The 15,798-nt window shown below is 31.0% G+C and overlaps 1 protein-coding gene across 1 annotated transcript; it reads right to left on the bottom strand.

The window, feature by feature from the left end:
* Positions 1-871: 871 nt before the first annotated feature.
* On the bottom strand, positions 872-13,344 carry Cat (catalase). Its single transcript, XM_070301041.1, has 8 exons — positions 13,144-13,344; positions 6,368-6,542; positions 6,017-6,158; positions 4,065-4,215; positions 3,737-3,916; positions 3,445-3,636; positions 3,123-3,359; positions 872-1,537 (listed from the first exon to the last, which is right to left on the bottom strand). The coding sequence occupies exons 1-8, from the start codon at positions 13,204-13,206 to the stop codon at positions 1,136-1,138; spliced, it is 1,542 nt and encodes a 513-aa protein (XP_070157142.1). The 5' UTR covers positions 13,207-13,344; the 3' UTR covers positions 872-1,135.
* Positions 13,345-15,798: the final 2,454 nt, after the last annotated feature.

Consider the following 15,798-nt stretch of genomic DNA (forward strand, 5'->3'; position numbering starts at 1 on the left):
TTTTTTTATAACAATTTCAAAACTAAATCAAATTAAATTTGAATTGAAATAAAATAAAATTAAGTTTGAATTGTAATAAAATAAAATTTGAATTGAAATAAAATGTGGATTAAAATAAAATAAAATTTGAATTGAAATAAAATAAAATAAAATAAAATTTGAATTGAAATAAAATAAAATTTCAATTGAATTAAAATAAAATAAAAATTACCTCTTAAAAAATAAAATTATTCCTTTTTATGCACTTATACTTTAATTATAGATTAAAAAGATGATGAAAAGGATAAAGAGACGTATCTCTCACGAAACTCTCGGTTCGACTTCAAAATGACGGATAAAAGCGGATACGTTTTGAATACTGTTTAAATGCAGTCGAAATAGCTTTGTTGCCACAAGTTACCCTAATTGGAGGTGTGACTCATTTTGCTGTCTACCTTGAGAATTCACGCGAAGGTAAAAGATCTTCCGATCTTTTTGTTCGCAGACAAAAGCCACAGAAATGATAGAAAAACGCTACGATATATATTGCATATATATAATACATCTGTATAGCGATTTTAAATTTTATTTACGTATAAATCCCCATCACACATGCGTTTTTCCTTCGAAAGAATCATCAGGCTTAAAAAATACTCATTTACAGCATTAAAATCAATAACGATTGTAGTAAAATACGAGAGAAAATGGTAAAGAGTAGAATAATGCATTTTTTTTCCTTTTCATCCTCCTTGAATAGGCAGGATACATATTCATCTTATGTAAAAGGCACCGCAGAATAGGTTTTACACCTACACCCTCGTAAAGTAGTAATTAGCGTTACAAGGAGAAATAACTCTAGGATGAAAAAAATTTGATAACTAAAAACAGTATATAACATCGCGAAAAGAAATATTTTCAGCAACAATATCTGATAAACAATATAAAATATTATATATTGTAAAATATATTATGTATTTAAGTAGCAAGAGCTACAGCCCTAACAGCAAATATGTTCAAAAGATGTCTAGAAGTCATCCAGAGGATATAAAATATCCTGTGGATGTGTTCTCTGGACATCTTTTGAACATGTGTGTTGTTAGGGACAAGTTATAATACATTTCAGAGAGAAATAGAAAGAGACAGTTATAAATCCTCTTTAGAGATTGGCTGATTTTCCCAAGGCATTGATCTGTATCCCGTATTTGCGCAAGGCCTCCGTCAATCTCTGGGCAAGATCGACGTCCACCCGGGCAAAGTTTCGCACGGCACGCTCCACGATGAACGGCGAGGCGTTGCGCAGATTCCCGACCATGTTTTGCACCAATCTCTCCCTAGCGGGTTCGTCGAGGGTTTTCTTCCAGAAGATGGTGGCCTGACCGAAATCGTCCTCGTCCTCGGGATTGTAACGGTCCACGTCCCCGCTCACATGGAATGGCGGCGAACGAACGGCCGGACACTCCCTCGGTCCGCAGAAGCTGTTTGGATAATAATTCGGCGCACCTCCATGATTGTATACAGCCATGTTACCGTCTCGCTGATAATGCATTGTGGAAATCGCCTATAGGATAAATAATTGCATTTTTTAATCTTTAGAAGATATATATGTTTCGATAAATATTATATACTAATCAAATAATGTGATGTATTTTGATAAAGATATAGTAATATACAGTAATTTTTTTTTTATATTAATCAAATAGCAATCTTTGCTAAAAATATTAATTTAGAAATAATAATAATTTATAAAATATATTAAAATAATAATTTATGTATATTAATATATCTCTCGAACAACTTTTATTAATAGCTTAAATCTATATAAAATATTCTTAGGAAACATAATCCGAAGTTGCAAAATTTATCTTTTCATAATATAAATATCCCAGACAGCACAAAACATCCTCAGGATCATTCTGAATATGTCCAGGATGGTTCAGGACATTTGTAGGATGTTTTAAGATATTATTATAAATATATTTATAAAAATTTAATATGCATACATAATTATTTTTAGTTGTGTCGGCTATTTAATATAATTTAGAAATCTTATGTATTATAATAAGTATTAATGTCCTATAAATGTCCACTGGATAACCCCTGGATGTCTGTAGGATATATCTGCCCTGTCTATTATATTGGATGTCTTTTGGATTTCCAGAGGACATATATATGTGCAATTAATTGTTAACATTAATTTCGTTTAATATTAATAATTGAATTTGATGCCCACATTTTCTTATATCCAAAATTATTATTTATTTAATATTTCATGAAAAATGTTACTGTTTGCAACATTCCAAAAACTTTACAAAAAATAGTATTCAACCGCTAGTTCGTTGGTTTACCGCTATGCGACACGCGAACTCGTATTTGAGATTTGGTCATGAGAATTATATAAAGCTTGCAAAGAGCAACTGACAGGAAATTACAAATGTAATTATTTTCTATCAGTTCAATTTCTGATGCAATCCTAACATAGGGAATTCAGATATTGGATTGTTTAGAAAATATTACACTACTCAAACCCGGGAGCCAAACATAAAATATTCATGTATAGCACGAAAGTCTCAAATATTAAAGAACGGTGAACTATTTTTAATATTAGATTTTTAATATTGGCAGTAAATAACAAAATATAATTTTAATTTATATTTAAATTTTAAAATTTGCTCCTTGAAACATACGAAAAATATCCCTAACATATCCTATAAAAATCCTTAGGATGTTCCACAGGATCTCCCTGGATTCTCCAGAGGTTAATATACGGCTATCATTTGCTCTTCCTCAGGACATCCAGAGGAGATCTGAGGATTACAATGGGATATCCTGAGGATATCCTACATGTATGTCCTGGATGCCCTTTGGTCTGGGATTATAAAGTGTGGAATCCCTAATCACATATATGTTCAAAAAACATCTAGAGGTCATCTAGAGGATATAAAACATCCTATGGACGTGTATTGTTATATATGTTACTTGAGTAAAAAGTTTTTACTTCTTTTTCTTTGAAGAAATATGAATAAAAATTATCACAAGTTATAAAATAAATATAATGTATAGGAAAAGTGGAGTTCTCTATCGTAACTAGAAAAAAAATCCTAGGAATCAGATGGTTTATTCTGTCGCAAAACACAAAGTGTTACCTTGTACGGGCAATTCACTGCTAACTGAAGATGATTCGGTCCCAAGCGATGCCTATGAGTGTCACCGTAAGCGAAAAGTCGACCTTGCAACATTTTGTCGGGACTCGGCTCGATACCAGGTATCATATGCGCCGGATCAAAGGCCATTTGCTCTACATCAGTAAAATAGTTTTCGGGATTGCGGTCCAGTACCAGTTTGCCTACTGGTATTAGCGGATATTCCTTGTGAGGCCACACCTATAAGAGAAATTCGTATAATTTTCAAAAAGCGAAACTCTGCTTATAAAATAGAATACTGATAGAAGCGAAAAGTAATAATTACCTTTGTCAAATCAAATGGATTCCACCTGAAAGTCTTCGCTTGATCAGCGGTCATTACTTGGATGGACAACGTCCAAGACGGATATTGCTTTCTAGCGATAGCATTGTAAAGATCTCTAATCGAGTAATCAGGATCGGAGGCGCTGAGGTCGGCGGCTCTCTCGGCAAGGAGATTCTTGATCCCTTGATCGGTCTGTCAATTATCATCAAATATTTGTAATGTTTCAAAGAATTCTGATATTGATAGATCAAGCTATACTGCTATATATTTTTTTCTGATTTGAAATAAAAACCTTATAGTGGAATTTGCAGTAGACTGTCTCATTCTTGCAGTTGACTAATTTGAATGTATGAGAACCGTAGCCGTTCATATGGCGGTATCCATCGGGAATGCCTCGATCGCCGAAGAGGAACATAACTTGGTGCGTCGTCTCGGGTCTGAGGGAAATGAAGTCCCAGAACATATCAGCATCCTAAAAAAAAATTTATTAATATAATCTCTACTTCACAATATCATTTAACTTCCACATATGCTAATATAAAAAAAAGCATCTTATACATAAATGCACTTGATCGTTGAATTAATTGGCTATCTGTATCGGCTATCACACTCGAACAGACCTTCAAGTGGGTTGCAGGATTTCTCTTCTGCGTATGTATGAAACTTGGGAAGAAAAGAGGATCCTTAATAAAGAAGATTGGTGTATTGTTGCCGACGAGATCCCAGATACCCTCCTCGGTATAGAACTTTACGGCGAATCCACGCGGATCTCTGAAAAAGCAAAACGGAACATCGATAATAAAATTAGAGAAATATATATATATATATATATATATATATATATATATATATATATATATACCCAGACAGCACAAGGATGTCCTTAGGACGTCCAAAGGGCATCCAGGACATATATGTAGGATATCCTCAGGATATCCCATTGTAATCCTCAGATCTCCTCTGGATGTCCTGAGGAAGAGTAAATGATAGCCGTATATTAACCTCTGGAGAATCCAGGGAGATCCTGTGGAACATCCTAAGGATTTTTATAGGATATGTTAGGGATATTTTTCATATGTTTCAAGGAGCAAATTTTAAAATTTAAATATAAATTAAAATTATGTTTTGTTATTTACTGCCAATATTAAAAATCTAATATTAAAAATAGTTCACCGTTCTTTAATATTTGAGGCTTTTGTGCTGTACATGAATATTTTAGGTTTGGCTCCCGGGTTTGAGTTGTGTAATATTTTCTAAACAATCCAATATCTGAATTCCCTATGTTGGGATTGCATCAGAAATTGAACTGATAGAAAATAATTACATTGGTAATTTCCTGTCAGTTGCTCTTTGCAAGCTTTATATAATTCTCATGACCAAATCTCAAATATGAGTTCGCGTGTCGCATAGCGGTAAACAAACGAACTAGCGGTTGAATACTATTGTTTGTAAAGTTTTTGGAATGTTGCGAACAGTAACATTTTTCATGAAATATTAAATAAATAATAATTTTGGATATATGAAAATGTGCGCATCAAATTCAATTATTAATATTAAACGAAATTAATGTTAACAATTAATTGCACATGTATATGTCCTCTGGAAATCCAAAAGACATCCAATATAATAGACAGGGCAGATATATCCTACAGACATCCAGGGGTTATCCAGTGGACATTTATAGGACATTAATACTTATTATAATACTTAAGATTTCTAAATTATATTAAATAGCCCACACATAACTAAAAATAATTATGTATGCATATTAAATTTTTATAAATATATTTATAATAGTATCTTAAAACATCCTACAAATATCCTGAACCGTCCTGGACATATTCAGGATGATCCTGAGGATGTTTTGTGCTGTCTGGAAATATATATATATATATATATATATATATATGTGTATGAAAATATTTTTGCCTATTCATTTCATTATTATTTAATCTTTTACCATTCGAATTATGTATATCAGTGAAACGCAATTCAGAGGAATAATATGCAATTCTGGCAAAAATCATGTTTTTCTTTTATTGCACCACCGCTGAATGATGAAAAATCATTGTATTACGAAAAGTCAGTCGAGTGCAATATTTGCGTTGCGGACGCACGTAACCGCAGGATCGATTCATTCGCTTTCTACTAAAACTAAATGATAAAAGTATTGCAAACATTTATGGCGAAAACTGCATCATATTTACTCCAACGATGTGCTCGTTAAAATAACTATTTATGTAAGCATTTTTTAAATTTTATATACAGCATATATAATATCATATTATATTAATATATTAATATATTATTAATATTATATAATTTATAATATTAATATTTTATAATATTAATATTGTATAATTATACATGTAATTTATATTAATATTTTATATATAATATTTTAAATGTTTTATATATGTTTGCGACATATAATATTTAAATATATAAAAAAGGCAAATGAAAGGGCATACATAGTATAGTTATCTCATCCTTTGAATATTTAAAACTTCTTCGGGTCAAAGTTTAATAATAATTCACACTACACTATTGTGGAATTTTTCTTACTTATTACCTGACAGTATCGGCAGAACCGCTTTCGCCACCGACTGTGGAGCATCTCACTGCGATGGGAGTCCTCTTTCCGATGCTGGAAAATATCTTGGCTTTGCAATACTGGCTGATATCGTGGGTGACTTCGAAATAGCCGAACGCACCTGGAAAAGAAGAAAAAGATACGCGTGAAGTTAATAAATAAAAAATATAGATATAATATTTTAGTTGTCAATAAAAATAATAAATTATATAAATTATAATAATGATAATTATAAGATTATAAAAATTGTAAATTACGCAGGAAAATAATAGATATAATACAATACATTGAAGTTGTATATGCGGACTATAAGAAATAAAGCAAGCGTACCGGCTCCCTTAGCGTGCACAACTCGTTCCGGGATCCGTTCTCTGCCGAAATGCGACATTTCGTCCAGGTAAACGAAGTCTTGCAGCAGCATGGGTCCACGAGGGCCAACCGTGAGGCTGGCCTTTTTCTCGGCGACGGGTGCTCCATTTGCAGTTAATAATACAGGTGCCTCATCCTGTGAAAAAGATAGCTGTACATTAATTGTTCGTCGACTGAGACGAGCGAAATAATTTATTTTATATAAAACAATTTTCTTGTCAAAAATTGAAAGAACACGAGATCTATATAATCTTATAAAAAAATTAACGAATAAATAAAAATAAAAATGAAAAAAAATAAGAAAAATAAAAAAATGTATAAGAAAAGTCTTTCAGCGTCTTATATCTTTCACCGTCATATATTTTATATTTTGTTTTTTATAATTCCTTTTATTAATTAGAGCAACATTTTTTAGAATCTGAATTCTCTGATTACAAACACACTAAATTAAATAATTAAGCGACAGCTTAATCATTGTATGAACAGCCATATAAAATCTGTTACACAATCAGAAATCTTCTCGTGATTAAATCTTTTCTTCCTTTTCCAAAACGCAAGGCAGAAACCGCGACGGGCATGACAACCCCTGTCACTATTCATTTCGCTAATGAACAAACTAGAAGCGAGTGCGCTTTTTATATGATAAAAATCGTGATAAAATTATAATATGATAAAAATAATCTCGTTCGTCGATCGTATAAACGTGCAGGATCCTCGCTCTTTCGACATCCTATCTATCATCTAAGAAGCCTATTCGACGTCTTGTTACACGGCAATTATCGTTGTGTCATAATCACATTGTTGTACCTTGCTCGCAATATTATCGCGGCGTGTTTTTTTTTTTTTTTTTTTCTTTAAATTAGAAAACGCTAGTTTTCTCTCGGACAAGCAATTGTTGCGAAAGCTTTTAGTGAAAAATTGATAATTATTTAGTTTTATTATTTAGTTAAAAACTGATTCTTTTATATAAAAAAATAAACCGATATTAGTCGCGAGAATTATCTTGCACAAATCATAGTATATATTATCAACATATTAGATAATAGAAAATAATATATAATTCAAGATAATATATATATAAAATATTTAAAATCAAGATTTGCAAACTATTATAATATATTAAGAAACATTATTAAAATAATCATATATTGTATTTATAACATGTACATACACATCTTAATGCAACTCGAGCACGTCAAGTTTTTATACTTTGCTTTGGTGTAAGCTTGTTTTATGCGACTTTTAGAGTTTACGAAAAATTTTCTTTCAAATTATAATACATCCTGTAAGACATACTTTGCAAATCAAAAGAATCCTAATCTTAATAAACTCTATAATAGTATAATTTGTGATATAGTATTCAAAATAAGGTTTCTGTTAATAAAAATAAAATGCGTTTTAATTTTATGGAAAGAATCTATCTATAATATTTCTATAAATACAAGATTAATTTTTTATGACAAATACTATTCAAATTATAAATCCTCACAAACTTAGTTGCTTCTAAGTACTTGGCTAGTTAACTATTGATTCTATATTCAGTTTTTATCTTTTATTTTTTAGAGTTATTTTTTAGGAGAAAATTATTTCGTAGTTTTTTATTTTTTATGAGAAAATTTTTTTCAAAGTTATTTTTTAGGGATAAATATTAAACTTTTTGTTGCGTACAAGTTTTTTTTCAATGTATTAATGTTTAATAATGTTTCATATATTTAATTAATTCTAATTTTAATGTAATTATTACACATTTTTATTTATTAGTTACTTTTATTATTTATATTATTGGTTTTATATTTTTTTCTAATTTAATTTCTAATTTTACACTTATATTATACATTAAAATCCAAGAGAATTTTTTCCTATTACCATTTCGACGTTCAGCCTTGATGCAGCAAGATTGTATGATAGCACGCGCGATACGATTCCTACATCTATGCGCGTTGAGTAGCGGAACATCGCAGTTAATTTACAGTTAATTTGCATGTTACGTTGACTACTTTTTTTTTTTTTTTTTTTGCGAAGCGCACCTTTCGCTGCGCGATTTTATTGCACGCGAATAATATGCAGCTTTTGCTTCGACATGACAGTGCATATTATCTTCAAATTATCATTGTCGACCTAGTATATCTAGTACGCATCTGCGTTGCTAACTCCTTCAGAATGTAAATTATATGCAAGTAAGAGAGAAGAGAGAGAAAGAGAGAGCGCAGTTTTTTCTTTTTTTTTTTTAAATGACCTGAAGTTTCACCTGAATGTTTTATGGCAAAGTGGCGCCTATAGATATAGTATATTTAAACCGAGCGTTTGCCTTTATTTAAGAAGTGGGGGTAAAGATGCACGTAGAAAAGGACATACTCTGTTTCGTGCCCCTTGCGTTCTCTCTCGCTCGCACATAGCATAGCGCTTTCTTTTGTCAGGCTACGTGCGAGCGAAAGAGAAGATGTACGCAAGTTTCCTTCGTTCGGAACGTCTTAGTTACGTGCCTGTAAGTGAGTGCCGAAAATTCTTGTACAACATCAAGGAAATTGAGGAAAAACGCTTCTCAGTACACAGAGCTAAGATCGCTATGTACGCAAGTTTCCTTCATTCGGAACGTCTTAAGCCTGCGGCACACGGTACAATTTTGCATACTAGATCGCATGCGAGACATTTTGCTAGCAATTATAATGGCTATATGCAACTTGAAATATTATGTGCTGCGTGTTGTTGTGCGTGCTAGCATGTTGGTTTTTGGTAATAAATCCGGTGCTATATTTCACTATGGTTTTGTTGCTAGCTGCAGACGATACTACTACAACAAAAACGCAAAAAATAAAAATAATAAATATAAAGACAAAAGTTATAAATATATATAAATAATTATGTATTTTATTTATAATTATGGTGATATTAATTGAATATGTATATAATTAATAAAAAATGATAGATTTCCTAACCTAATAAAATTTTAAAAATTTTATTAATTCTTCCACAATAAATATCTTGAATCGTATCTTGATTAGATAAGCAATCATTGGCTATTATCTAGAGGATTTTTAGAATATTGAAGAATTTTATTGAAATCTCTAGAAATCTTATAACTAAAATATTAACCCAACACGTAAGGATAATCTGCACGTGTGAAGCCAAAACTAGTAACACTCTTATGATTGGAACACGTAGAAACAGCATGCAATAAATTAACAAAATCAGTACGAAAAATCGTACCGTGTGCTGCAGGCTTTTACGTGTCTGTAAGTGAAATACTCGGCTCCCACTCCTCGGTCTAAGTATACTATGTCTATGGTGGCGCCACTTCACCGATACGCTATATGGTATCGCGAGATACCATTTATTTGAGCATTTTTTATTAATTTAATCTGATAAACGCGATTGTAAAAATACCGCTCAATCGGGATAACATTTAACTTATCCATATCTGCGCTTCATTACGCCACTACAACGCAATCGGAGTTTAGCTACTTTCAGACGTATCTATTAAACATATATATGTAATTTGCTATTCAAAACAAATCACTTTAATCTAAGTAAAAAATATACCAACACGACATTAGCTCTTTAATCATTTCCATGAATAGCGGAAAGCTGACAACTAAAAACTATGATTTTTCGAGGATAATTTACCAGAGAGAGAGAAAGAGAGAGAGACAAATTGCGAATCACGATAAGAAAAAAATTTTAAATGCGTGGCGATAAATCACAATGTTTTTCGTACTTTAAACGCTTTAAGATTCTATAATTCTTGGTTCTTCCTTGGATTTTCAAACAATGAAGCTCTTTGTATGTCAAATATATATTTCATAGACGGTGTAAAAGGCATTAACTAATGTATAAAAAAGGAAATAAATACACCTTAGCCGACAATCAACAGTTGTTAGTGTCTATGTACTTTAAGATCGATATTTATGGCACATATATCGCAGAATATGAAATATTCTCCTTCAGACCTCTATATTTATGTTGATATATATATTTTAAAAAATTTGATTTGAAATTACACGAGATTATTATTTTATTTCACAATGACGCAAACTGTTCAGTTTGATAATGATTTTTTGCTTAAGCAACAGAGAAGATTCAGAACGACAAAAGAATTGACTTATAGTTTTGTTCTAAATTTTGCGTCGTAAATATAATTGATTTAATAATATACACCAAAATATTCTGGAAATCGAAATGGTGTCAATATAATCAGCATTTTTAACAGCCGACCATGAGAGACATTTGTTTCTTTCTCTTCCTTACTAAATATTTAAACATGTTAGAGAAATCTTTTAATATATTATAATAGATAGAAGATTTCGCTAAATTAAGCTTCGATGAAATAGGTATACATATGTATATGTGTAGATGAATATTTCAAATACGACAATTTTAAATTTTGGAATAATTGCATGGATAGAATTTTTATGATTATTAATATAAATATATTTATATCTCGAAAAAAAATCCATACTCAATCAAATATAAATATATATTTGTATATTGCATGTAAAATTTGCATATATATGCTTTTTTTCTCTGTTTGTATCTAGGAAAAGATAATAAGAATAATTTTCGCTTTCTTTCTTTTCAGAAAAAGTTAAATTTGAAGAATTGAAAAAAATTGCCTGTACAATCATATACTAATTTATATATTTTGTTGCACTTGTCCTCATATATTGCATTTTTTCTAAAAATAACGATACGAAAATTATTCTTCCAATTATCTTTCAATCATTCTTCTTATTATTCTTCCTGTACATACGGATATAGATTATACAGGAGAAAGAAAACATACACACACACACATATATAATTATATAAAATGGACACATAATTATATAAAATGTGTCCATATAATTTCCTTTTATTTTATGTATATATATATGTAAAAATTTTATTTCTCATTAATTTATTTATATTTCATATAATAATATATTTAAGTTCTATTTCATTTTATATATAATTATATATTTATATTTATATTATATACGAACTTTTTTATTCATTGGAGGAAATTTTTGCTAAGAATATTCTATATTCATGTTAACATATTACTGTCACATATATTTCGCTGAACAACCTGTAGCAAAATAATTTACACGATCGATTTCACATATATTTACAATTCCATCTAATGAAACTGTCCTACTTTTTAATGCATATTTAATACATCATCAATTAGTCAATTATTATGTGATAATAAGCTAATAAGGAATAAATATTAAATATTAGAAAAAGCAAATAAATTTGAAACTGATAGAAGAATATGCAAAATAGGGTCTAGAGGTAAATATGGACAAGACTGAATATATGTGGATTGGAGGAGTACAACAGAGAACTTGGTACTTGACAATGGACAACAGATAAAACAATGCATTGGGTACCAATATTTGGGAATAAAATTAACGCAGAAAAGAACGATGGATGAGGCGATTCGAGAACGAAATATACAGGGAAGAAAAGCTATTGCTATGCTAAATGGTGTTTTATGGGATAAAAGCATTTCAAAACAAAACAAAAAAAGAATATATAACACTATCGTAAAAAGTATAACAACATATGGCTCGGAAGTGTGGCCAATAAAAGAAAAAACGATAAAGATGCTAATAGCTACAGAAATGGACTTTTGGAGAAAGGCAGCAGGCAGATCAAGAATGGAGAGAATAACAATAGAATAAGAAAGATTATGAATTTAGACCGTACCATAATAGAAGACATTAAAGATAAACAATTGGTATGGTTTGGACACATCCAAAGGATGCTAGAAGCAAGAATATCTAAACAGATTCTACAATGGAAGCCAGGAGGAAGAAGGAAGCAGGGTAGATCTCGAAAAAGTTGGCAGATATAATGAGGAAATAAGAGAGAGAGGATTGGGAGAAGACCTATGGAGAGATAGAGGGATGGCGATTGGATATCGGAAAACGTTGTAAACCGATATGTATATATATATATATATATAATACAGGGTGTCCCAAATTTACCGCACCACCTACTAATGGCAAATTCTTGAGATCAGTTGGAAATGATTTTTTCTCAGCAATAATATCGGGAGAGATCATTATTTTTCGCAAGTTTCCATTTTTTTCCATCCAGATATCCTTGTAACTAAGCCTTAAATTATAATTCTCTCTCTCTCTCTCTCTCTCTCTCTCTCTCTCTCTCTCTCTCTCTTTCTCTCTTTATTAAAGTAAACTCTATCTGAAATTAACTAAAGAATGTAGTTTTATAACTCTCTATAAAGTTTAGTTTGCAAAAAGTCCTCTTTTTTTTAATCGCTTATAACACGGAAATTGATGCCTCGATTTTTGTTGAGAAAAGATCATCTTCAAATGATCTCAAGAATCTGCTATTAGCAGATGATTAATTAGAAAAAGTAGCCAAGTCATTCTCGCCTCGCGCGATAATCATGTCAACCTCGCAACAACATGATGTAATAACAACAAAATTCAAAAGTCGAAATATATACATACGAAAGATCCAAGGAGATATCCGAACTTTCGTAGATATATAATATTATATATTTTCTATCTTTTCGGAAATATGGAATTTCACTAAAAAAAAGAGAAAGCTTCACGAAGATAAAAAAAATGCGCCAAGTACGCAAAAAGTATCTCCCAACTTGTACGATCAAAAAGTTTAAAAAATATTTACAAAAATAAAAAGATCATACGGGATCAATTGTATTCAAATATAAAAGTGTTTGAGCACCGCTGTAACTGCGTATGGCACGCATGTTAACGATCTCTTACCTTGAGAGTTCTCTTGTAATTGTTCAGTTGTTCCGATGCCGGATCTCTTACCGGACGGTCCATTTTGCCGATCGATCTCTCGCAGCTGGATGCGCAGTTCCTGTAGTAGACAACCGAGCGAGGCGCGACGAAGCGGTTTTTCGAGATCTCACGACGACGTAGGAAGACTGGGTAACTGGTCAGCGGCGACGACGACGACGAGCTTTTATCGCGTCCATACGAATGACGAAGGAAAACGGACCTCGGGTGGGAAGAATCGGCCTCGCGTCGACGAGGGAGGAGCGGCGATACCGTTCGAATGAAACGGACCAAGTTCGAACATACCTTCGGCATCCTTCGATTTTCGCGGGATTCTGAGATCTTGGATTGAAATCTCTTATTCAAAATCTTGGCGCGAAAAGTAGAGATTGCTTCTTCCGCACAGAAGAGATTCCCGAAGATGAGGAAGAAGAATAATTGTCTTCTCTTCGGAAAAAATAAACCCTGGATGGATGTTTTCATGCGTTTTTTTTATATGTATTATATTCTTTCGATTCTTCCTTTCGTGTAATTGTCAACAGGCCAGACTCACTCCTGCTTTTTGTTTTTATACTTGAAAAATCTTTACACCCGAAACAATCTTATTCCAGGGTATTCCAGATTAGGTCAATGAAATTTCAGAGTCTTATAGGAAATTGAATTTGGAACAAAAAAGATTCGTATAAACATATAGGTTCGGAAATGCTTTGTTAAAAAATTATAGTTAATAAACTCGGAAAAATAATCTTTTTTTGATAATTTTTAAAATTAACTTCAAACCTTTCCATTTATTTGAAAAAAATAACAAAATAAATCTGATGGGTAATTAAATGACAAATTAAATTACGACAATTTCATTTAATTTTGTTAAGGCGTTAAAGAAAAGGAAATAAGCTCAAAACAACGAAAAAAGCAGAAACTTGAAAAAACCTCTCCTTTCGATGGTCTTTGTGTAAATACTACATTCGTAGTGCAAACATTGCAAATGCAAAGATAAAAATATTCTTATTAAATTTTGATCGTAATTATTTACAGAAATAATAATAATTGATAATAATTAATTACAGAGAGTTTATTAACTATAACTTTTTAACGAAGCCTCCTATTATCTTTATAGGAACTTTTTTGTTCCAAATTCAATTTCCTATAAGACCCTAAAGTTTCATTGGCCTGATCCTATATGTAAGATTTAAGTGCCATAATGAACCGTTTTAAAAATCAATCGTTGAAGATAGCTGAAGAATCCATGAAGCGTTGATTGAACGGTTCTGGTCAACGTAAATGAAAGAATAACAATAATCTTTACTATTACTGTGCAATAAAATGTTTACAAATAATATTATTTGTGTGATTTGTACTTATATATATTGGTAATAAAAATGTATCATAAACAGTCAGATATGACGTTTATTAACCACTATCTTGATGTTTAATCAATAATTCTGAACAGTCAAAGGAATAATGTCAAAATTATGTCATCGTGGACGTCAAAAAAACATAAAAATTTTATGCAATTTGATGTCATTTTGAAAAACTAAAATTTGAGCATATTTAGACATAATTTTGATTTTTTTGTTCTTCTTGGCATATATATATAAGCATATCCTCGTGTGCTTTGGAAAGAGATGTGATTTATAAATAAGATAAATTGAAATACCTGTAAATCGTCGGATAATGATATAATATACTTGAAAAGTTTTATGATTAGATTATCGAGAACGCATCACACACATTCTATTCGTGTCATTACAGATAACTAAACCGTCTACAAATGTAAGCAAAATTAAGCGAATAACTTGACAGCTTATTCCTAGGGGTTATATTTTGTTTCATAAAAATAGAAATTCACCTCCCTCACGAAGCTTCAATCACTCACTCTCTCTCTCTCTCTCTCTCTCTCTCTCTCTTTTTGCTACAGTTTGAAAATAGTTCAAGAAAATAATAAAATATATATGGATCGATCAATGGATCAATATATATATACATCTTTTTCTAGAAGATTAATTGTAATCGTTCAATTATGCATTGTCTACGGAAATTACAGATCTAACTCCAAAAAATAATTTCAGAAGAAATTAATAGATATAAATATCTATAAAATGAAGAAAAAAAAACAGACAAAAAAAGAAATTGTGAATTTTGCTATATATTTTAATCATGACACACACACACACACTCGCCCGCATACAGAATGTTCTAAAACCACCGGATATTCTTTCTCTGGAGACTATTTTTTTCAACCAAAATATCGAGGCGTTAATAATTTCCGAGCTACGATTGTAGAAGAAAAGCTTTTTGCAAACTAAATTTTGTGGAATCAACAAATTAACATAATTACATTCTTCAATTAATCTCAGGAAGAGTTTTTTATTTCAATAGAATTTTTTAATTTAAGATTTAAGATATATAATAGTAAAAAATAGGAAATTTGCAAAAGATGACTTTCTCTTCACTGAGAAAAAAATCGATTCTAAATTGCCAGAGCATCCGCTGTTAAAAAGAATGTCTGCTGATTTTGGGTGCGGGACATCTTGTTAATATAAATTATATAAATATTACTTTTCACATTTTAGAAAAAGCTAAAAAAAATTCAGGTCGCGCGATCTTTTGCAAATTTTCAATTCAGTGGAAGGATCG

The sequence above is a fragment of the Polyergus mexicanus genome, unplaced genomic scaffold (genome assembly GCF_030449975.1).
Source record: "Polyergus mexicanus isolate NDT 795.1 unplaced genomic scaffold, iyPolMexi1.0 SCAF_9, whole genome shotgun sequence".
In the NCBI taxonomy this organism is placed as follows: domain Eukaryota; kingdom Metazoa; phylum Arthropoda; class Insecta; order Hymenoptera; family Formicidae; genus Polyergus; species Polyergus mexicanus.

Excerpts from the sequence above, each read along its gene's own strand:
- Cat (XM_070301041.1), bottom strand. The coding sequence starts at position 13,206 with ATGGACCGTCCGGTAAGAGATCCGGCATCGGAACAACTGAACAATTAC. Across the intron at positions 4,216-6,016 it reads GGTTCTGCCGATACTGTCAG|AGATCCGCGTGGATTCGCCG; the intron begins GTAATAAGTAAG and ends TTGCTTTTTCAG. Across the intron at positions 1,538-3,122 it reads CAGTGAATTGCCCGTACAAG|GCGATTTCCACAATGCATTA; the intron begins GTAACACTTTGT and ends TTTATCCTATAG.